Raw genomic sequence first — 18,328 nt, 5'->3', positions numbered from 1 at the left:
CTGTTGAAACTTCGGTGCAGATAAAGCGGTCCCAAAATATCCGCGGGACCAACACTGAAGAAATAACAATCTTACAGTCTAAGCTTGTTTACTGATGACCTACTTCTCTGTTTAACCAGTGAAGGCACTCTCGGACCACCTCTTCTGGGTATGCTTCCTGAATACTCAGGACTTTTTGGCTGCAAAATAAATACAGCTGCACTGGACATTTTGGCAACAAAATATTGACAACAGCTGAGAGACAACTCTAGGTACATCTAAATCATTTTACTGGAACCCACACAATATGGGATATTTGAACTGGAATTAAATAACTGTAATAACAGTTTTTTTTCCCCACTGTTTGAAATTTAAAATAATAATGACCCTAATTTAAAATAATCATCTTCTAATCTGATTTATTTGGCTCCCAATTTGTCCTACTGCCCTCCTTCCCCCACCCTTCCTCTTCCTGTGTTTGTCCCAATATGGATGGGTGTTTAGATGGCTAATTGCTGCAAAGGGCAGGTCCCAGGTTCTGTGGGACAAACCTGTTGAGCTAGCGAGAGTGCTAAGGAGCAGAACCTCTGGTGTGGTCTTCTCTGGGGTTCTGCCAGCCTCATGTGCTGGCCCAGGAAAGCGTGATGATGAATGGTCGTTTTATGTCACATAATTGGTGCAGAAATGAGGGATTTAGGTTTATGGGACACATGGGCTTGTGTTTTGGAACAGGTGGGACTTGGATGAGCAAGGATGGGTTGCACTTAAAACTAGGGGGGCACAGACACATTGAGCAAAGGTGCTTTGAGTAAGTGAGCAGTATTTAAAGTGGGGACCTGGGAGGCAGAGAGCTTACAAATGGCTACATGCAGTGAAGCGCTGAGCGCCTCAAGGATATTCACATTCACAATGAGGACATCTCATTTAAGGGTCAGTCTGCATTTTAATGGTATATTTCAAACAAGTCTCTACCCCCCTCAAAAAATAAATAAATAAATAAGTAAATTCAGTGAAACATTTCAACAAGATCAATGACGAACATTGATCTCCCTGTTTAGTGTTTTAAGAAGTTACAAAAACTTTCATCTCCAATCAGCCTTACGGCATTACAGGATCAGCCGAATGTCCAAACAAATCCATCGCTCCTGTTTTTCTTGCATCTTCTTCAGCCTTGCTTTCCTGTGAAATCTCCTGTACATATGTCCAGCACATGTTTTTTTTGAGGATCATCAATTATGCAGGAGGAGGTGAAAATTATTTAATGCTTTCAAACGTGTGTGAAGGACCTTGAGAGGACTGAAACTGAAAAGTGAACCCAACCCGACCCATGCACTTGAATACCTAAGGCTTGTGAGCATGCCAGAGAATATCACCCTTGATTGAGCTTCTAGACATACACAAGCTTCCTTTTTGTAGGGGTATTTGTATGCCTGGACTGACTTTAAATGAAAAACAAAACACACAAAAAAAAGTCGAAATTACTGCAACGCTCAAACTTTTCCTTGATGCTGTATCCATGTTAGAGTACCGGTGGGAAAACAAAACAAACAAACAAAAAAAAAAAAAAAACTGGCAATAGTCCAGAAAATCAACACGACGTGAATAAAGCATTTAGAGACTGAAAAGTTTTTTTTCTGGAATATTCCCCTTCTGTATGTATACAGTGTATGATGCCCAAACCACCTTGGTCATGTTGCCTAAGATGCTTCATGGATTAGAAGCTTAAGTTTAACACCAACCCCCCCCCCCCCCCCCCCACACACACACACACACACACACACAGTGTATGGCTTGTTTAATACAATGCAAATCAGACAGGGATCCTTCAAGTTGAACTTTTTATAGGTCTGGGGAAGGGGATCATAACTCAATTTGAAGGTTTTATAATTTGGGCATCCAGGTTTATATTTAATAAAATGCCACCATACACGTGGTTCTTACAGTTCTGCAGTCTCCACGGTCTCTTTTAGCAACGCACTGTCATCTGCTGTGCAATCTCAGTAAGCAAGAGTACCGAGCCCCTCAAAGTAATGCTTCATTTTTCAGCTTTGTAATGTTTCTGCCCTACAATAACATGGCCCACTAATCACAGCCATTTTCTAAATTACTTTTCTGGCACAGAGACTATTGCGCCATTCCCAACTTGTAGGTAATCATCAGAAAAGTTGATTATCAGGTGGCAAATGAGTGGAGAGGATCACGGTATGCAAATATCTCATAATATCCCAGCTGTTGGGTTATTTTGTCCTTTAGCCTTTCATTTTTGAGGGCTCTCATTGCTTCCTGCATGATAAAAATGCGTGCATTCCCAGTACACAAACTCAATTACCTTCAACGCCTTCAACAAACAGGCAGGCAATACAGCAACCGTGATCTCCATGCCTATGAATCATACCAGGCCTCCTCGCCCAGGGATTACCCTTTGGGAAAACACACCGCAGGTTTGATTGGAAAATCAGTAGGGACGTCACTCAAACATTAGTCCCTGAGCGAACCGACCATTATGAAAAGACCTAGCGTAGCCTGGACCACCCTCTCCCACTCCTGAGGAACAGCGCCCTGAGACAACACAATCAACATCTTAACCGCCTCACGTCCGTCCGTGAGCGGCAACCTGTCATTGCTCCATGCTGATGGCCAGCTGTCTCCGCTCAGTGAGGAGAAGGCGTGGAGCTGAGGGGCACTTGAAAAGGTCAGACAAATCGTGGGTGCTGCAGGGGGCGTGGCGTGCCCAAACGGTTGACTTGTAACAAGGGAAGTTACAGGGTTGAATCCCACCAGGCATGCTGCAGCTGAATCCTTCCTTCAGCAAGGTACTTACCCCGAGATTCCTTCATTATAATATTCATAAACGTTTGACCTGTAAAGTGTAAGCTATGCAAGGTGCTCTGAATGAGGAAATCTGCTGGGAAAATGCACAATAGCACATGTGACCTAACCAAAGCACCTAGGAAATGTGTATTTGATAGATTCTGAGACACAAGGTCAAACTCATGTCATTTTTGCTCCTGCTCTAGAACTGAAGCTTTTGTCTTGATAGCTGAACTGTCTGTGTTCGGAAAGAAATCTCAGCTTCAAAAATGATTAACATCCATTAATTCGCTATCTTTGACAATATATTATATCTAAATCTGTGTGCTTAATTTTGACTTAAGCAAGTGTAATAGTTTTATTTTTATAATGTGTTTTGTGTACTTTAAATTGCCTGTGGTGCTCATGATAAAGAAACTATACAGTAATATAAGTGTTAATATTATAAATATTAAGGACACTGTGCATCGCAGCTGGAGTCTGGGATTAAATACAAAGGTCAAGGACTATAATGTAAGACAATAATAACACGGTAGAATGAGTATTCACTTGGATGAAATTTCCTTTTCATTGTTATGCATAAGAAGGTGCTGCATTCAAAACACAGGAGGTGTTTCAGTTCCAGTGTTTTCTTTGTGGCCCAGAAGGCCCTTCTCTGACCTTAAACAAAGGCTTGACAGAGGTGTGGGGAGTGAGAGCACGGTCACCTCATTAATCATGTATCTGTTTGTCCTCTAAAGAGAAACTCCTACTAAAGTGCCACGGCCTTGCCCTGGCTTTTCACTGCCTCCCTGGCTGCTGTTGTACATACATTAAGCATTAGAAAAGGTAAATGCCATACCGGATGGCATTCATTATTGTGCAACCGAAAAAGAACATAAATCACAGGAAATTCACTGATGTGTTGAATCCAGTGCATGTGTTCAGATCTAAGAAAACTGATTTAATTTGGAGCAAACCACTTTTAAGTTCACAGCATTCCTCATTTTGCAATGCCAAAGAAACTGAGTGTGCTGGATAATTTGGAGAGAGCACATTTGCGTTTTGTCACTTAGCAGACGCACTTATCCAGAGCGATGTGCAAGATGCGAGTACATTTAATGTTACATTCAAATTTCTGACATCCGGCAGACGCTCTTACCCAGACTGACTCCCGAAGTCGAGCACGAAGTGCATCCAACAAAATGGCACAAAATGTTCCACAAACAAGGACACCACCACCCACACAAGCACAAGCGTCAGTGCCGAACACAGGGCCGAGATCACAAGTGCGCACTGGGTCCAACATGCAAGCCCAACACAATATGGAATGACTGCACCATTCCAACCCATCACCAACACATACCCTGAAGGAAAACTTCTACATATAATGGGTGGGATTATATGCATGTTAAGTTATTTAACAATCACAGCGTGGCACAGTGATGTTATAGAGCCTCTCCCAGTGGCCTCCCTCGATAGACTCCTTTGTCTCTGTAAGATGAGTTAGTGAGAGAGTAGTAGGGAAAACGATCCCTTTATTTAAAAGTGTCCTTGCTTTCGGAGTACTTAACAAATGAGATTCTCCCACCCAGCGAAGTGTAAAAGGCAAGAGATGGTGGTGAATTGATAGTGATACATTTGATTCACCACTGAATTCTCCCCTGCATGCTGGTCTTGTAAATTAGGTAAAGTTAAGTGTAAGGCAGTTTTTTTCAGGAATTACATGTAGTATAATTATATGTAACATGACCTTTGACCCCTCCATGAACCACCCCGGCTCCACCCCCTGCAATATTTCCAAGATCACCATGGATTTTTGTTGGAGGAAGGCAACCGTGAAAATGTAAGCATCAGGATTTCAACGTGTTGCTCAGGGTGCAAATCTTTGCCATAATGCATCAGTCCTCCATTTAGCTCACAGGGAAAAATGCTGCCTCTGGCTTAATGCCGTGTATGCACACTGTATGCACACTGACAATCATGTATCATTGTGAATGCGGTTTGTTTTAAATTATGGATTGAGGTAGTGCATGGCACGTACTATCATCCTCACACAGCTGCTGGCTCACCTGTATCAAGGAAACAGCATTTTATTCCACCACAGCAGCATGTGCGTGTTAAAGAGAGTCTAAGAAACAAGAGGACTGCTGTATGTACTACACAGTGCCAGACAATTTGGACACACTTTTCTTTCATTGTGTTTACTATTTCCCACATTTTAGAATAACAGTGAAGCCATCAAAACTCATCAAATAACACAAATGGAATTATGTAGTGTTAAAAACAACTAACATCAAAATAATCTTTTTAATATTACATTCTGAAAAAATATCCAAAAATATCTCTTAAAAAAGTTTTTTGGAAAGAAATTTATGCATAGGCATCAACTTTACTATTTGTATTTGTCTAAGAAACAAAATCAAGCAGGTAAGCATAATTCCATAGACCAAAATGTCTTGTTTACCATTATATTACTCAGGTGTGTCCTGAACTTTGGACTGGTACTGTATGTGTAGTAAAATGCATAGGGAATGTATTTCACTGCATGATTAACATTAACATCTGGAAGATTACAAGGCCGCCGTTGGCCATTTTTCAAACAGTGGGTAACAAAAAGGAACACACTCGAGAGAGAGCCAACACGCATCGCGAGCCTCACGGCTCCGGGATAAAATGATGTCCTGTGCAGGGAGTTTATTTCCAGACGATGCTGACACAAACTCCGACCCTGATGCCCATTCAGGCTTGGGTGCATCTTCAATCAGCATTAATAACACTGAAAACCTCAGTCCGTTCCCCAGGCTTTATAAATGTTCAACAAGGAGCAACACAGCAGGGGGAAGGTGGACCCCTTTAATGTGTCAATTGAGGAATCAAAAAAATGGCTTCTGAAAGCATCTCCGCTTCGATCTAGCAGAAAACGCAGAACCTTCATCTCTCCCGGCACAGATGGTGCTCGGTTTCATTTTAAATCAACCGCACAGCATGAGTGGGACTCCTTCCTCCTCTGAGCAGCTCAAGACGAGGCTGTGAAGCAAAGTTTAGCAGGGCATCCCAAAATATTTTCACTGCAGGATAAATGCTAAGTCATGTGGATGAGTAATGTGATTGAGGAGAGCGGGTAGACTTCTGAGGGAAAATAATTAAGTGTGAAATTTTCTTTTTCAACAGCAATCATCAGCACTTACATAGCTTTGGGTTCTCAGGCAAACGTCAAGCCTTATAAGACTCTAAGAAAACATGACTTCCTTCAGTAAGGTTATCCTCATATTCTTCGCAGTGGTTATGATGTGAGGTGTGGGTAGCTGTGTATAGATGCCTCTCAGAGCCAGATTCAAGCATACTTCTGTGCTGTTTCAGTGCACTTACGCAAATGATTTTTTTTTTGTTAATAAAATGTTGTGTAATAAAAATGACAATAAAAAAATCACATTTCTTAAATTACTGAAAGTTTAAGATAAACCACACTCTGAGTCATACATTCTTGAGAAAGTTTGCCCTTAGAAAAGGCTTGTCTTTGAAAAAACTGTACTAAGCTGCCCTAAAGTCAGTTTTCAGGCTCATTCCATAAAATGATGTGTTTTCATTCTCTTACCTTGAGACCAGTGGGCAGGTCAAATGTCTTCAACCTTTACCAGTAAATTTCCTGGTAGTCCACATTCATTTATATCATAAACAGTGCAACCATTTTCCGCAATTTACCTGTAAAAAAAAACGTTTAGCTTCTGCAGGCTGTTAATGCGGTGTCACATTATGGATCTGTAAACATGTAAATATGTTGAGTCTTGAAATGCTTTGAATAATGTCATGTTCTTTTATCAAACAAACAAGTATATGATCATTTATTAGTTGTGGTGTGTGGGACTTCTATTTATGATGCTTAATTTATATTTGGTTAATAGAAATGACGTGCAGATAAATGTGATATGATGAAGCTACGTCAGAGATGCCACGTGACTCAAAGTGAAGCGATTGTTCCGCTGTCATTGATGGAATGGGAGGAATGACAAGGATGCTATTGTGACATCACTGATGCAATAAAAGATGGATTATCATTAAGAAAAATAAAGAAAAAAATCCATTTTATTACACTGCACAGTTACAACCATCTCTTGCTTATTTCCAAATAGAAAATATACAATTATGCAGTTAGCATGCACAAAATCATTAGTACTGTGTGTTCATTCTGGTAGTTGCTAAGAAAAGTCATGAAACATTACATTTTATTGTTCGATGTGTCTACACAGCCTTACCAGAATAGAAAGACAGAAAATGTACATTTTGATGCCCCATTCATATAGATATCATCAAGCAAATTAACCGATGAGATTGACCTGGTGATGGAGAGGAAATAACTAGCCAATCACAGCTCACTAAACATCCTCGATTATCTTAGCCAGGGCAGTCCGGCAGCTTTTATTGTAGTTTTTTTATGTATATACTTTGCTTGAAAACCCAGGACTAACGATTCCCCCCATAGCTAATCTATTTATTTTAATGAGCTGGTGGAGAACCCAGGTGAACTGAAAACCAGATGTCTTTCACTCTCTGAGGTCAGGAATTGACACCTTGATCTAATATAACTGCTACCTGTTTGTCTAAGTTCCTTTAGAAGAGAGGTGGAGTGCCAGCCCAATTTTGTTGCTGCTTCTAAAGCAGAACTGAACTTTGAAGATTACATATTTTAACACCTCCTTAATGTGGCAAAACAAGAGTTTTATGTGTCTTTCACACATTTCTAAAATTATAACATTTAAAATCATGCCCCAAAAACTTGACAGTTTTATTCAATTTTGCAACACTGTTCTTTATTCTTGCAATAAAAATGACGCCATTCACATATTGGTTCATTGTTAAAAGAACAGCAGTCAGAACTAGAATTTTATTTAATGCTTACTGTGTACATGCTAAGCTTAAGAAATAAATCTCATCCCAGTAGTAGATTACTAATAATCATGTTTACTTGTAGACTTGTTGTTTTCAGAGCTGGTAGATGAACAATGTCCTTAGATAACCAGACAGCATATCCACCTCTCATCGGAATTTGTTTGAGACCTCTGAAGAATATCATGCGCTGAAATCAACTCATAATTTTAGCGTGCACCCAAAACTTATATGTAAAGTTCATGAAATTTTAGGTGTTGAAAGTCAAATATCAGTGTAGTAACTAAAACTAACACAAAAGCAGACACAGGTTAGTGTTGACCTTTTTGTGTATAATATATTTGTGTATAATATAATATATTTAATAAAATGGATTCAAAATATATTAGCTGTCAGGAAAAAAAAATAAAAAAGGATTTTTGGACTATGGTGTTAAAAAAATGAAAAATAACAACAAAAATGAAAAAAAAATTTGGAATAGAATTTAAACATCCACAATACGAAAACAAACTATAATCTTTATTTACATTAATCGTTTTCTTGTTTACACTTTATGTATCACTCGTAACACTTTGCTTAGTATGCAGGAGGTCACTAATTGCATACTCTTTACTCTTGTTTTTGTTTATAATCCAAGTGTGGGATACTGCTAGCATGTTACAGAAAATGAAAAACAGACCTGCATATTCTATCGTTGGCACATAAACTACTGTATATTAAGCAATTACTCATCAACTGAATGTTTAACATGAATTATAAAGGTGACAAGTCAAATTATACATTTACATTACAATATTTTATAAACTGTACAGTATGCATTTTTATAGTCACAGAATAAAGACTTGTCAGATTATGCAACTGAAGAAAACGCATGAGGAGAGGTTTTGTCTTGCAATATTAAGTTATGGTAATTAAATGGGTATGATATTGTTGCATATATCAAAAGGAGATATGCAGAAATACACACAGAAACCATAAATAATGTGTAATTTCTCCCATTTTACAGTTTATTCTTTGATGAATATGCATTCAGATATTCTGCGTGTTCCCATGAATATATTTATTTTCTTGTGAAATAATATCTTTTTTTCTGTCTTCATGGTAACTTAAATTCGTAAGCAGAGAGTAATAATGATGGCTTTGTGTAAGGTGTATATTGCACCTCCTGCAAATCCCAATGGAGTAAACTGTGGTGCTACAATGTAGGTGCAATAATGAAACAAGCCCATTTGAAGTAGTCTTTATTGGCATGAGGGGAAATTGTCCTTTAAATACACTGATGCTTACTGTACAATATATAGGTAATCTGAATAGTGTGTATTTTCATGTATCAAAAAAAAAACATACTCGGCTGCAAAGGGGAAACTACAACTAAGGGATATTGATCTCAACCATGCTATACTACTTCTTTTTGATTTGCTCTTTTTTATATCTACCACTGTAAGGTGTATTGTGACCACTTTTTATTTTGACTGGGAAACTGTTATTTGAATTGGGAGGTTCTTTGCCTAGATGTCACTTGTGACTACACTGCAAGCAATTTTTATATTACAGATGAGCTTTTGAGTTTGGTATGTTACAGTTCAGTAAAAATAATTTCAAAATGACTCCATTTTAGCTTTGAGATGGGTAAAATACTTAACAAATGTGTCACCTTCCAATCTGTTTCAACCACCGACACTTTCAAGAACTGACAACATGAAAACCACACCACACTAATCTTGCAATTATTTGTTTGTTTTGTACATAAGCATTAAAACAGGACATTACCATTATAATTACATATTTTATTTATTACTGAGGTTTTAACAGAAACGGGAAGCGTGAGCTGTAATCTGGAGCCATCAGCTCTTGTTTGGGGTGATGGTATGCATCACTTTCACTTCACATCACAGGATAGACACCCTGCAGCCTAGGTATGGAGGGAAATGCAATCCCAAGGCATGAGGCTTCATATCAGCCTCCACGCTCCACAAACCAGCCTAGTCTCTCCTCTGAGATTTCATGTGTCAGTTTTTTCCAATATTGGATGTCTTTTGGGACGGAGGCCAAAATAAAAAAAAAATCAAGGTGTGATTACGTTCTGGTAAGGCTCTGTAAGTCTGATCCACTGTATCGCTGAAAGACTCCCAATTCATTTCAAAGAAAGGAAAGATGCGAGAGGTTCCTAAAGATACAGCCCGTCGCTGTTTAGTGTCGATTCCTTCCCAGGAGTGACAAACCCCATTTTGCCCCATGTCTTATAATACTGTGCAAGAGAAAAGAGAGGTCCCAAAAGTGGAGGAAGAGGACATTTTAGAGAGGCAAGAACACTTCAGTCAAATACAGGCACTAGACCCTTATCAGACATTTCCATACACTGTATATACAAAATATAAACACACAAAAAGCTACCATTAGACTGACATTACATTCCAGACGTGTCTCATTTCATCGTCTGTCTTCTTGTTCATGGTACTGCAAATAGCATTTAGACTATCAAGAATGAGCAACCCAAGAATGTATCATCAACAAACCGTGATTACTACAGAGCAGTATTTTTGTTAGGTCAAAACACCGATAACAGTTTTTCTTGAATAATCCTTTGAATGAAAACACTTCAGAAAACACACGCTGAGCCCTGTACCAATTCCACGTCATGCACGTTTGTTGTGAAAGCTGTATTAGTTAGCTACCAGTCGTGCCCATGCTCACAGGCTGCCCTGCACACTACATCACTGATTAATGTCCCTCTCTGATCAAAACATTCTGTCTCTCTCTGTTGGATTGAAATTGTTTTTTTTTTGTTCTCACTAACAACTTTCACGTCACATAATTTAAGGAAAAAAAATTACACAAGCTATATTTTCCTAATGGTGCAACCGATGGAAGTAATAATCCCTTAAGTCTTACTGACAACGCTTAATATTTCTGAAGCCCACAATCTTTGGATCACCTTAAACAACAGAACATATTTGCAAGTAAAATATTTTTGTGTTGTTTTTGATATGTACTATTCAGCCACACCCCTTGGCAGACTTCAAAGTGATTCCAAACAATTTGGTTTGAAGATCATACTTTTTTCTTTTTTTTTTTTTTTTTGTTTTACAATTCATCATGGACTCTACGTGTACCTACCCATTTTGGATACTGGAATATGTTTTTGTTGAACTAGATTGACATCATTTATGTTATTTTTTTTCTTGTTCAGATACATACAACCATCAATGAAAAACAAAAACAAAACAGCAGGTTTCATTCTTGACAGGGTGAAGTTCATTGTTTGTTAACTGTTTTTTTCTTTTTTTTCTGTATTTTTTGAAACGTTATTTTACAGAGCTGGAACAGGACAGGATAAGCCATTGAGCCCGATATATACTTTCATACTGCAATAAACAATTATTAATCGCCATAAAAGAAAGTGTATGTTACAGATCCCTTTTTTAACACAAGAAAGGTTGGTGAAACGCTCTGTAATGTTGTCACCTAAAACCTGTCACACCAATCCCCTCCCCCATCCCTCCCCCTCCGAATCCCCCCTCCCAGCACCCCCCCACAATGCTCTGTTAAAAAAAACTCGAACGCTCTGTGTTGTTGGTTTTCCTGTTCTGGGACGAAACAGAAAGTCTGTTGTGCTGTGATGCTGAGGGGTAGCTGGGCTGTGGACACAGCTGCGTCAAAACTTGAAAAGGTACAGCAATGTTACAGTCCAGAGCAGCAGGAGAGACTGTGGTGACAGGGATGCCCTATTCACATCATGGACAGCTCCTGGCCCTGCAATGAGTCCAGAAGGAAACACCATTAAACCACAGATATTCTATTTATTACGGCCAGATGATTAGCTCCTGTGTTCCATCCGTCCTTTGTCTACAGAACTTCTGGTGTTTTGTTAGCAAAGCGTGCTCTGTTTTAGACCACGCCCCTTCAAGAATGTTCAGATGAGGCCAATCAGAACACTTATAACTTCAACAATGACAGAAAAAAAGAACTTTTGATTTTAGAGCTGAATATGTGGTCATGATACAGAGAATATCTGTGGGTAATCCTTACAGAAATGCATCTGATAGCAAGGATCCCAAGGTGACGAAGGTAATTGCTTGACAGGTGAAAAGACAGACACAGAACACAGTAATCACCAAGGTAAATGAAAATGTTGCATGTTGAAAAAGTGTGAGATGGCATGGCACAGTGTGGTTAAATTTAATCTAGTTAGTACAGGCAAACAGACTGTTCCACATCAAACTAGAATTAGAACTTGTAATGTCACTTCTGTTAATGTTCCCGATAAAAGCATACATAAAGTAAACTTTTGATGGGTCTCTGCAACAATATTGTTTGCTGGATTGCAATCAAGTTTTGATTGGCTTTGAATCAAATGCAATTATATTTGTCAAGGGTTCATTTAACAACATTTGACATGCATTCCATTAGAAGCCAACTCAATGTTATCATTTCCATTAGATGGAGTCAGCCCTAATTACGTACATTTGTTGCTAAGTTACTTGTCGCCATGGTGCGATGACAATTGAATTGAGATTTCCTTGCATTTCCTTTCATTTCCAAAATTGCAGCGGGACTTTTTTTTTTCTTCCCTTGGATTGCACTGATGTATTGTGTGAATGTTACTTAGGGTGAGATTCAAATTCTTTGAATTAGTTTGTCACAACAGATTACAAAGAACTGCGGCATTTACAAGATATACCAGGTACCCCACTGGCACAGTTTTACACTCTCAGACAACAAAGGCAGCTGAAGATGTTTCCTCTCTCTATTCAGGGGAGATGATGAGTGCCTCCCTCCTGGCCATTAAGATTCATTAAGAAGAATCACAAATAATCCTCTTGGCTAATATACATACTGCACGGCCATTATTTCCATAAATAAATTGTACCTTTATTCTGAGCAATTTCCCACGTAATCAAGACTCTCAGAACAGGAGACCTCATAAACAACATGTCATAGCTGAAGAGGGGCTGTTGCGCAATATTTGACATAAAGTGCGATTGGTTGAAAGCTTCACGTAACACTCAGACAATTACTCCCTTTAAGACTCTCAGTTTAAACTGACATTATAATTTTAACAAACATGATTACAAACCTCTTTTTTTTTCCTGAGCTTTCTTTATCCAATACATATGGCATATCAAGCAGTTATACACCAGCCATGTAAGTCCCCTAAGAGCTTCCTTTTGAAATGCTTTTCCACTTCCTGCACAAAATTTTAAATGAATGTCAAGTTTTAAATCAGATGTACACATCGAAGGGTGACTGCAAGATAAACTGCAACTTTTTTTTTTAAGAGAACATCCCGGGGAGACTCCATCAAAATCCCAAACTGTTACTGAAAACACCATGCCCCCCTGTCCCCCCTACAGCACACATACTCAGTCTAAGCTGATACCCGGTCCAAGCTTTGGGACACTCTTCAGACGAGGCGGCCTCTGATGACCACATTTGTGCTGCAGCTGCGTGTTCAGCGGTATCCCATGTGACAGACTACTAAGTCAGCACCCTGGCTAAGGCCTATGGAGCATCCATGGAGTGCTGTTAGCCTGGTCTGACGCTGTTGCTCGTTCAACTTGAATGGATACATCGCTGTTCTGTTGTGCTGGAGGCTGCTCTGGATAAGAGTGTCTGCTAAATGAATGTAATGTAAAAGTAATTTAATGGAATTCAGCGACATCACAAACGGTATTGGTGTTTACTGTGGTTACTGACTTCAGCCAGGAACTTCTCGGGGCTGAGATTCTATATGAAGTAGAGCATCTGATGTTCTGGAATCACAGACTTGTTGGACTAATCTAAGGAACCTCACTTCATTCATGGAATATTATTACACTGCAGAATGTTGCAGAATTTGCCCCAAAATGTATGCCCCTGCTCTCCTGCTCCATCGCCAGGTTATGCCTATGCGCTCATTGAGGTTCATTCATACTCAGCAGTCATCAGCCATTTTTCTCACTGAGCAAGACAGAGAAATTGAACGGCTCAGACCAGTGAATGAATGAATCTCAAGCAGCAGCCAGTAAATAACTTCCTGCTGTTCCCTCACTGATGCTGCCTGATGCTAACTGTACACTAATTCATTCTCACAGACAGCACGCTGAATGTGATTTGGATGCTTTCACAGAATCAGATGTTCTGTGAAAAGGACAATGCCATTTCTGCATAGCAAATGTTTAACATTTCCCATAGCATATTATCTTGCATGTTATCAAATGGGGCTAGCCTTTTATAGCTAGTTGTACGTGAATGAAAGAGCCATCAGCAAACTAGCTTATGTTAGCAAGCTAATCTAACAAAGCTAATGTCAACTAGCTCAAGTGAAACAAAACCTTCCACAAGTTTTATGCTGCATAAAAATGTGAAGTAATCTATATTTGCATAGTGAGCTAGGTGCTTTAAACTTCTTCTGTATCTCTATTTGCCCAAGCTAGAGTCTAGCTAGAAGAATTTTTCCCACTAGTTGGATCGCATTACAAAGCCCAAAGAGTCACACTGCATTCTTCTTATCCCATGGATGTCTTGACCATCATATAGATCAACTTTAATGGCATGCATGTTAAAGAACCTACCAGAGCAACAGCATCTTGATGTAAATGAATTGACATGCCTCAAATTATCACATTGAACTAAATTACTTAAGCAATGCATAGCGGCAACAGACGAATAGAATCAAAGTAGAATGGAAGTTATTTTTCTATCATTTCCCTGAAATCGCATGCAAGTACATGTGCAGCATGTTTTTAATACACATAGTTCAAGATAAATGATTCTATTAATTACTGATTCATGGAATACATGTATTTAAGTTTTTGCTGTTTTTTGATACAGAAATTGTTATTTTAGGGTCGATTTTCAAGTCTGCAGAATTTTGCAGAAAAGTCTTTTCTCCAGTCACAGATTTTGCCTTGTGCATCGTGGATTTTGGGGATTTTTTTCTACACCAAACCAAATGCTCTAATAAAGCATTATCATAACAGTTGATTACACACAGAGGCAGATGCCAGTATAACATTTGGCCCGACTGAAATGGTTTCTTACCATACAATATTATGCTTGCGTTTGTGTGTCCCATGGTGTTCAGCGCCACGCAGGTGTAGTTCCCATAATCCTCTTCAGACACATTGAAGAAGACAAGCTTGGATTGTTTACCTTTGGTTTCAATTTTTACTCCGTTAAGCCCATTGAGGAGCCTGCAAAGACAAAGTCAAACGCTTGAACATGCGCAAATGCTCACTGCGGGCTGCCATGGATACCCATTGAGACTAATATTTGACAGCTTAAACCACCTTCACTGCTCCTAAAACTAGCCCGAAAAATGCAAACTGACTAAAGTTATTACTTTCATCTCCAGAGTGCTGTATCCTTGTCAAATAGAACAATACCGAGGACAGCACTCAATGTCCGACAAAATGAAATGTTCCCTCAAAGTGTGAGATACAAAACGCGCCTGTGTGAGAGCCAGCTGCTGAAATCTAGTTAAACTGCATGACATCTGCTCTGGGAGTGTAGCATGTCAATCATCTGAGGGAGTCATTTTAGCCCATCCATGTCTTTTACTTTGAAATAATGATTACTTCTGCCTTCACGGGGTTAAAGGTAATCCCAGTACGCGTTCAGATACGAAACAGAGGATTTGTCTCTGTGTGACTCAACGGTGTCGGGGATGGCAAAGACAACTCCAAGGTGAATGCACTAATATTTCTTGGGATCCACTTTGCTGTATGGGAATTCATTCCTTTTGCCATTTTTAAATCTTTCTTTTCCACGAATCTGGCCTTCGTTTCGGGGCACCTTTTGGAGATTCACTTCCCAGTGCACATCTCTACGCCTCTAAACTTTTACCAGGAAGAAATTCTCATCAGAACACAAACCTTGAAGGGTATTTTCAAGGCTGACCAGAGAAGGTAAGAATATGGTCACTCTGTTATTCAGGAGGGCAAACAGCAAACACCAAGTTTTGTGTACAGTATGGCTACACTATACATGCTGTCTTGATCTGTACTGGGCTCGGATTAGGAGTCTAATTTTTTCGGCAGTCTGCTCCACTCTACTGACGGGAGTATCAGTGTAGTATAGGGAGCCAGTGCTGTCAGTTGGTCTAGTCATATAAACACAGACAGCCACAAACTACTGTCAAGTTGGAGTGACTTGACAGTAGTATTTAGTAGGTGCTAGACAGCTAAACCACCCAGTACAATCTGTCCACCTCTTCATTCTCCGTCACACACAACCTGCACGACCCAGGAAATACATATCATCAGGTGTTGTGCAAAATGTCATTATTGTTAAAATAGGTACAACCAGGTAATAATTAAGTTCTTTTCAGGTCTGCTCCCTCATGGAGTGCACACACATTTCTTTCAAATGTAAAAGTGTTTGCCAAAGCCTCCTCACCCACTGCTAATAACCATTTTTTTTCCATTAACATGACCCACCCACCCATTACATAGAAGAGGCTAAGCCGTGGTTGGTACTGGACCTTTAATTAATAATAATAACACCTCTAAATCATTAAGCAGACAAGGCCTTCATAATGCAGCAAAAGTAACTTTTCACACACCTCTCCCCCGAAACCCGACCCTCCCCTGACGTCTGCCCATAAACGGACATTTACTTGCCTGCGGTCCTCTTTGTACCACTCAAAGTCTGCCACGGGGACGGCCGACGCCTCGCACTGCAGAATTCCCTTCTGCCCGACTGGCGCTCCTGTACTCCTCGCATTCAGAATGTAGGGCGGATCTGTCGACATTCAGAGGCTCAGAGAGGCTCATGCAGTGAGCTACTTTAATGACTTGCAGTAAAGCAGTGCAGTGCAAACTATGAGAGTCGCTAGTGTAGAACTTCATGCTGCAGCATCCCAAGGGACAGAGACAAAGAAGATTTTCTCAGAGGACAGAATGTGGTTTTTTTTTTTAAGTGGTGACAGGGGGGTGAGGCTGCATGAACTCCATGATAGGTGGAGAAACCATGTTTTGGCTTGAATGATCCAAAGCAAAGACTGCTATGCATGGAGTAACTCTGTTGGTTCAGATTAGTGTGTCATTGATAGCCTATATACATTACCAGTCAAAAGTTTGGACACACATGATTGAGATCATTGGAAACGTGCTCAAAGATATCTTGATCTAAAGACTTGTGTTTAAATGCTTGAAATTTGTTTCTTTGAGAAAAATAAATAGTGGAGTTGATAATTATGTATGAATTTCTTTCCATTTCTTATTTAAAAAAATATGTTTGGATACATGGATAAGATAGTTTTGATTTGGTTAACACTGTTTTGATCACTGCATAATTCCATTTGTGTTACTTCATAGTTCTGATGTCTTTACTATTATTCTAAAATGTGGAAAATTATAAAAATAAAGAAAAACCCTTTAATCAGTAGGTGTGTCCAAACTTTTGACTGTTACTGTAGTTCCACTTGCTTCTGGGGTTCTTAAAACCGCAGTGAAGTGCCATCAACTGACTCCATACAGCCATAGTTCTATTAGTTTTGGCTTGAATGACCAAGAGCAAAAACTGCTATGCACAGAATAATTCTATTGGTTCAGATTAGTGAGTCATTGATAGCATGTATAGTTCCACTTGGTTCAGGGGTTCTGAAAGCCTTATTCTACCAACCCCAGCTCAAAGGCATAAACCAATCAGTGAGGCCACATCCACTGACTGCAGCCATCGTAATGGACCAGCCAGAGCCATAGGCTGGGATGTCACAGTGTTGTGCCCTAGTGTGGACGCTAACGTTAACGAGGCAGAACCAACGGAAGCGCTGTTTTCGGCTTGCTTACAGTTAACGGTGACCTGCACAGTCCTCACGTCCGGGGCGGCCACGTCGTTGTTGGAGCTGCATTCGTACACGCCGGACTGCTCTTTGGTGATCGCTGTTATCTCCACGTACTCCCCTTCGCTCATCACTTTGTGGCCTGTAACAGACGGCAGGAAGGAGGCAAAGCCAAGATTATTCACAGAGTAAAGATGCGTACTCCCGCGGCTCCCGCGTGCGACAAAGAGTCACCCGTTTCACAGATGAACAGCTCTCTGAAACAGCCTGCTAATCCCTCTGATGTGTGATCCATGCGTAACACTGTATGAGAGATCAACTGAAGAGTCTTCCTTTAAATTAAACGATGATTGACAGCATGAGGCACGCTGAATATTACAGAAAAGGCCATGAAGAGAGAATACTTCAAACAACTGTCACTTCATTAATCTCCTGCGTTTAAGGCGGAAGCCTTTCAATCAATGGATTACATTCAAACTGTTAAACACTTTACACTAAAACAGACTTGCATATACTGTATTTTTAAGTGACTCCCGTTAACGGAACATCACTGGAGTCAGAGATGAGACACCACAGCAGCACAATGATGCAAAGCTTTGACAAACAGAATAGCATGAATAAGAATAGTGTAGCATAGCGAGGAGCAGGGTTCCTAACGAAAACATCGCTGGTTCAATTCCTTGCTAGGGTACTGCTGGTACACCCTTTGGCAAGGTACTTAACCCACAATTGCCTAAGTAAATATCCAGCTGCATAAATGGATAACATTTATAAAAACTGTAACCTACTGTACATAAGTTGTTCTGGATAAGAGTGTCTGCTAAATAGCAATAATGTTATGTAAAAAGGTACTGAAATCAAGAATGTTTTGCCTTTCATCATTTTGAATATTAAATTATTCAATAT

The 18,328-nt window shown here is 39.7% G+C and overlaps 1 protein-coding gene across 2 annotated transcripts in view; it reads right to left on the bottom strand.

The window, feature by feature from the left end:
* Positions 1-11,202: 11,202 nt before the first annotated feature.
* LOC118783426 (opioid-binding protein/cell adhesion molecule homolog) overlaps positions 11,203-18,328 on the bottom strand; it is a 320,351-nt gene continuing 313,225 nt past the window's right edge. For both annotated transcript variants that reach the window (XM_036537298.1, XM_036537297.1), the window contains 4 exons: positions 17,430-17,564; positions 16,260-16,380; positions 14,680-14,831; positions 11,203-11,409 (listed from right to left, as the gene is read on the bottom strand). In XM_036537298.1, coding sequence (XP_036393191.1) covers positions 11,312-11,409; positions 14,680-14,831; positions 16,260-16,380; positions 17,430-17,564 — 506 coding nt within the window. In that variant the 3' untranslated portion in view covers positions 11,203-11,311. The remainder of the gene's footprint in view (positions 11,410-14,679; positions 14,832-16,259; positions 16,381-17,429; positions 17,565-18,328) is intronic.

This window comes from Megalops cyprinoides, chromosome 9 (assembly GCF_013368585.1).
Source record: "Megalops cyprinoides isolate fMegCyp1 chromosome 9, fMegCyp1.pri, whole genome shotgun sequence".
Taxonomy (NCBI): domain Eukaryota; kingdom Metazoa; phylum Chordata; class Actinopteri; order Elopiformes; family Megalopidae; genus Megalops; species Megalops cyprinoides.
Note: the sequence above shows the minus strand (reverse complement) of the source record. Positions and strands in the feature narration are given on the sequence as shown.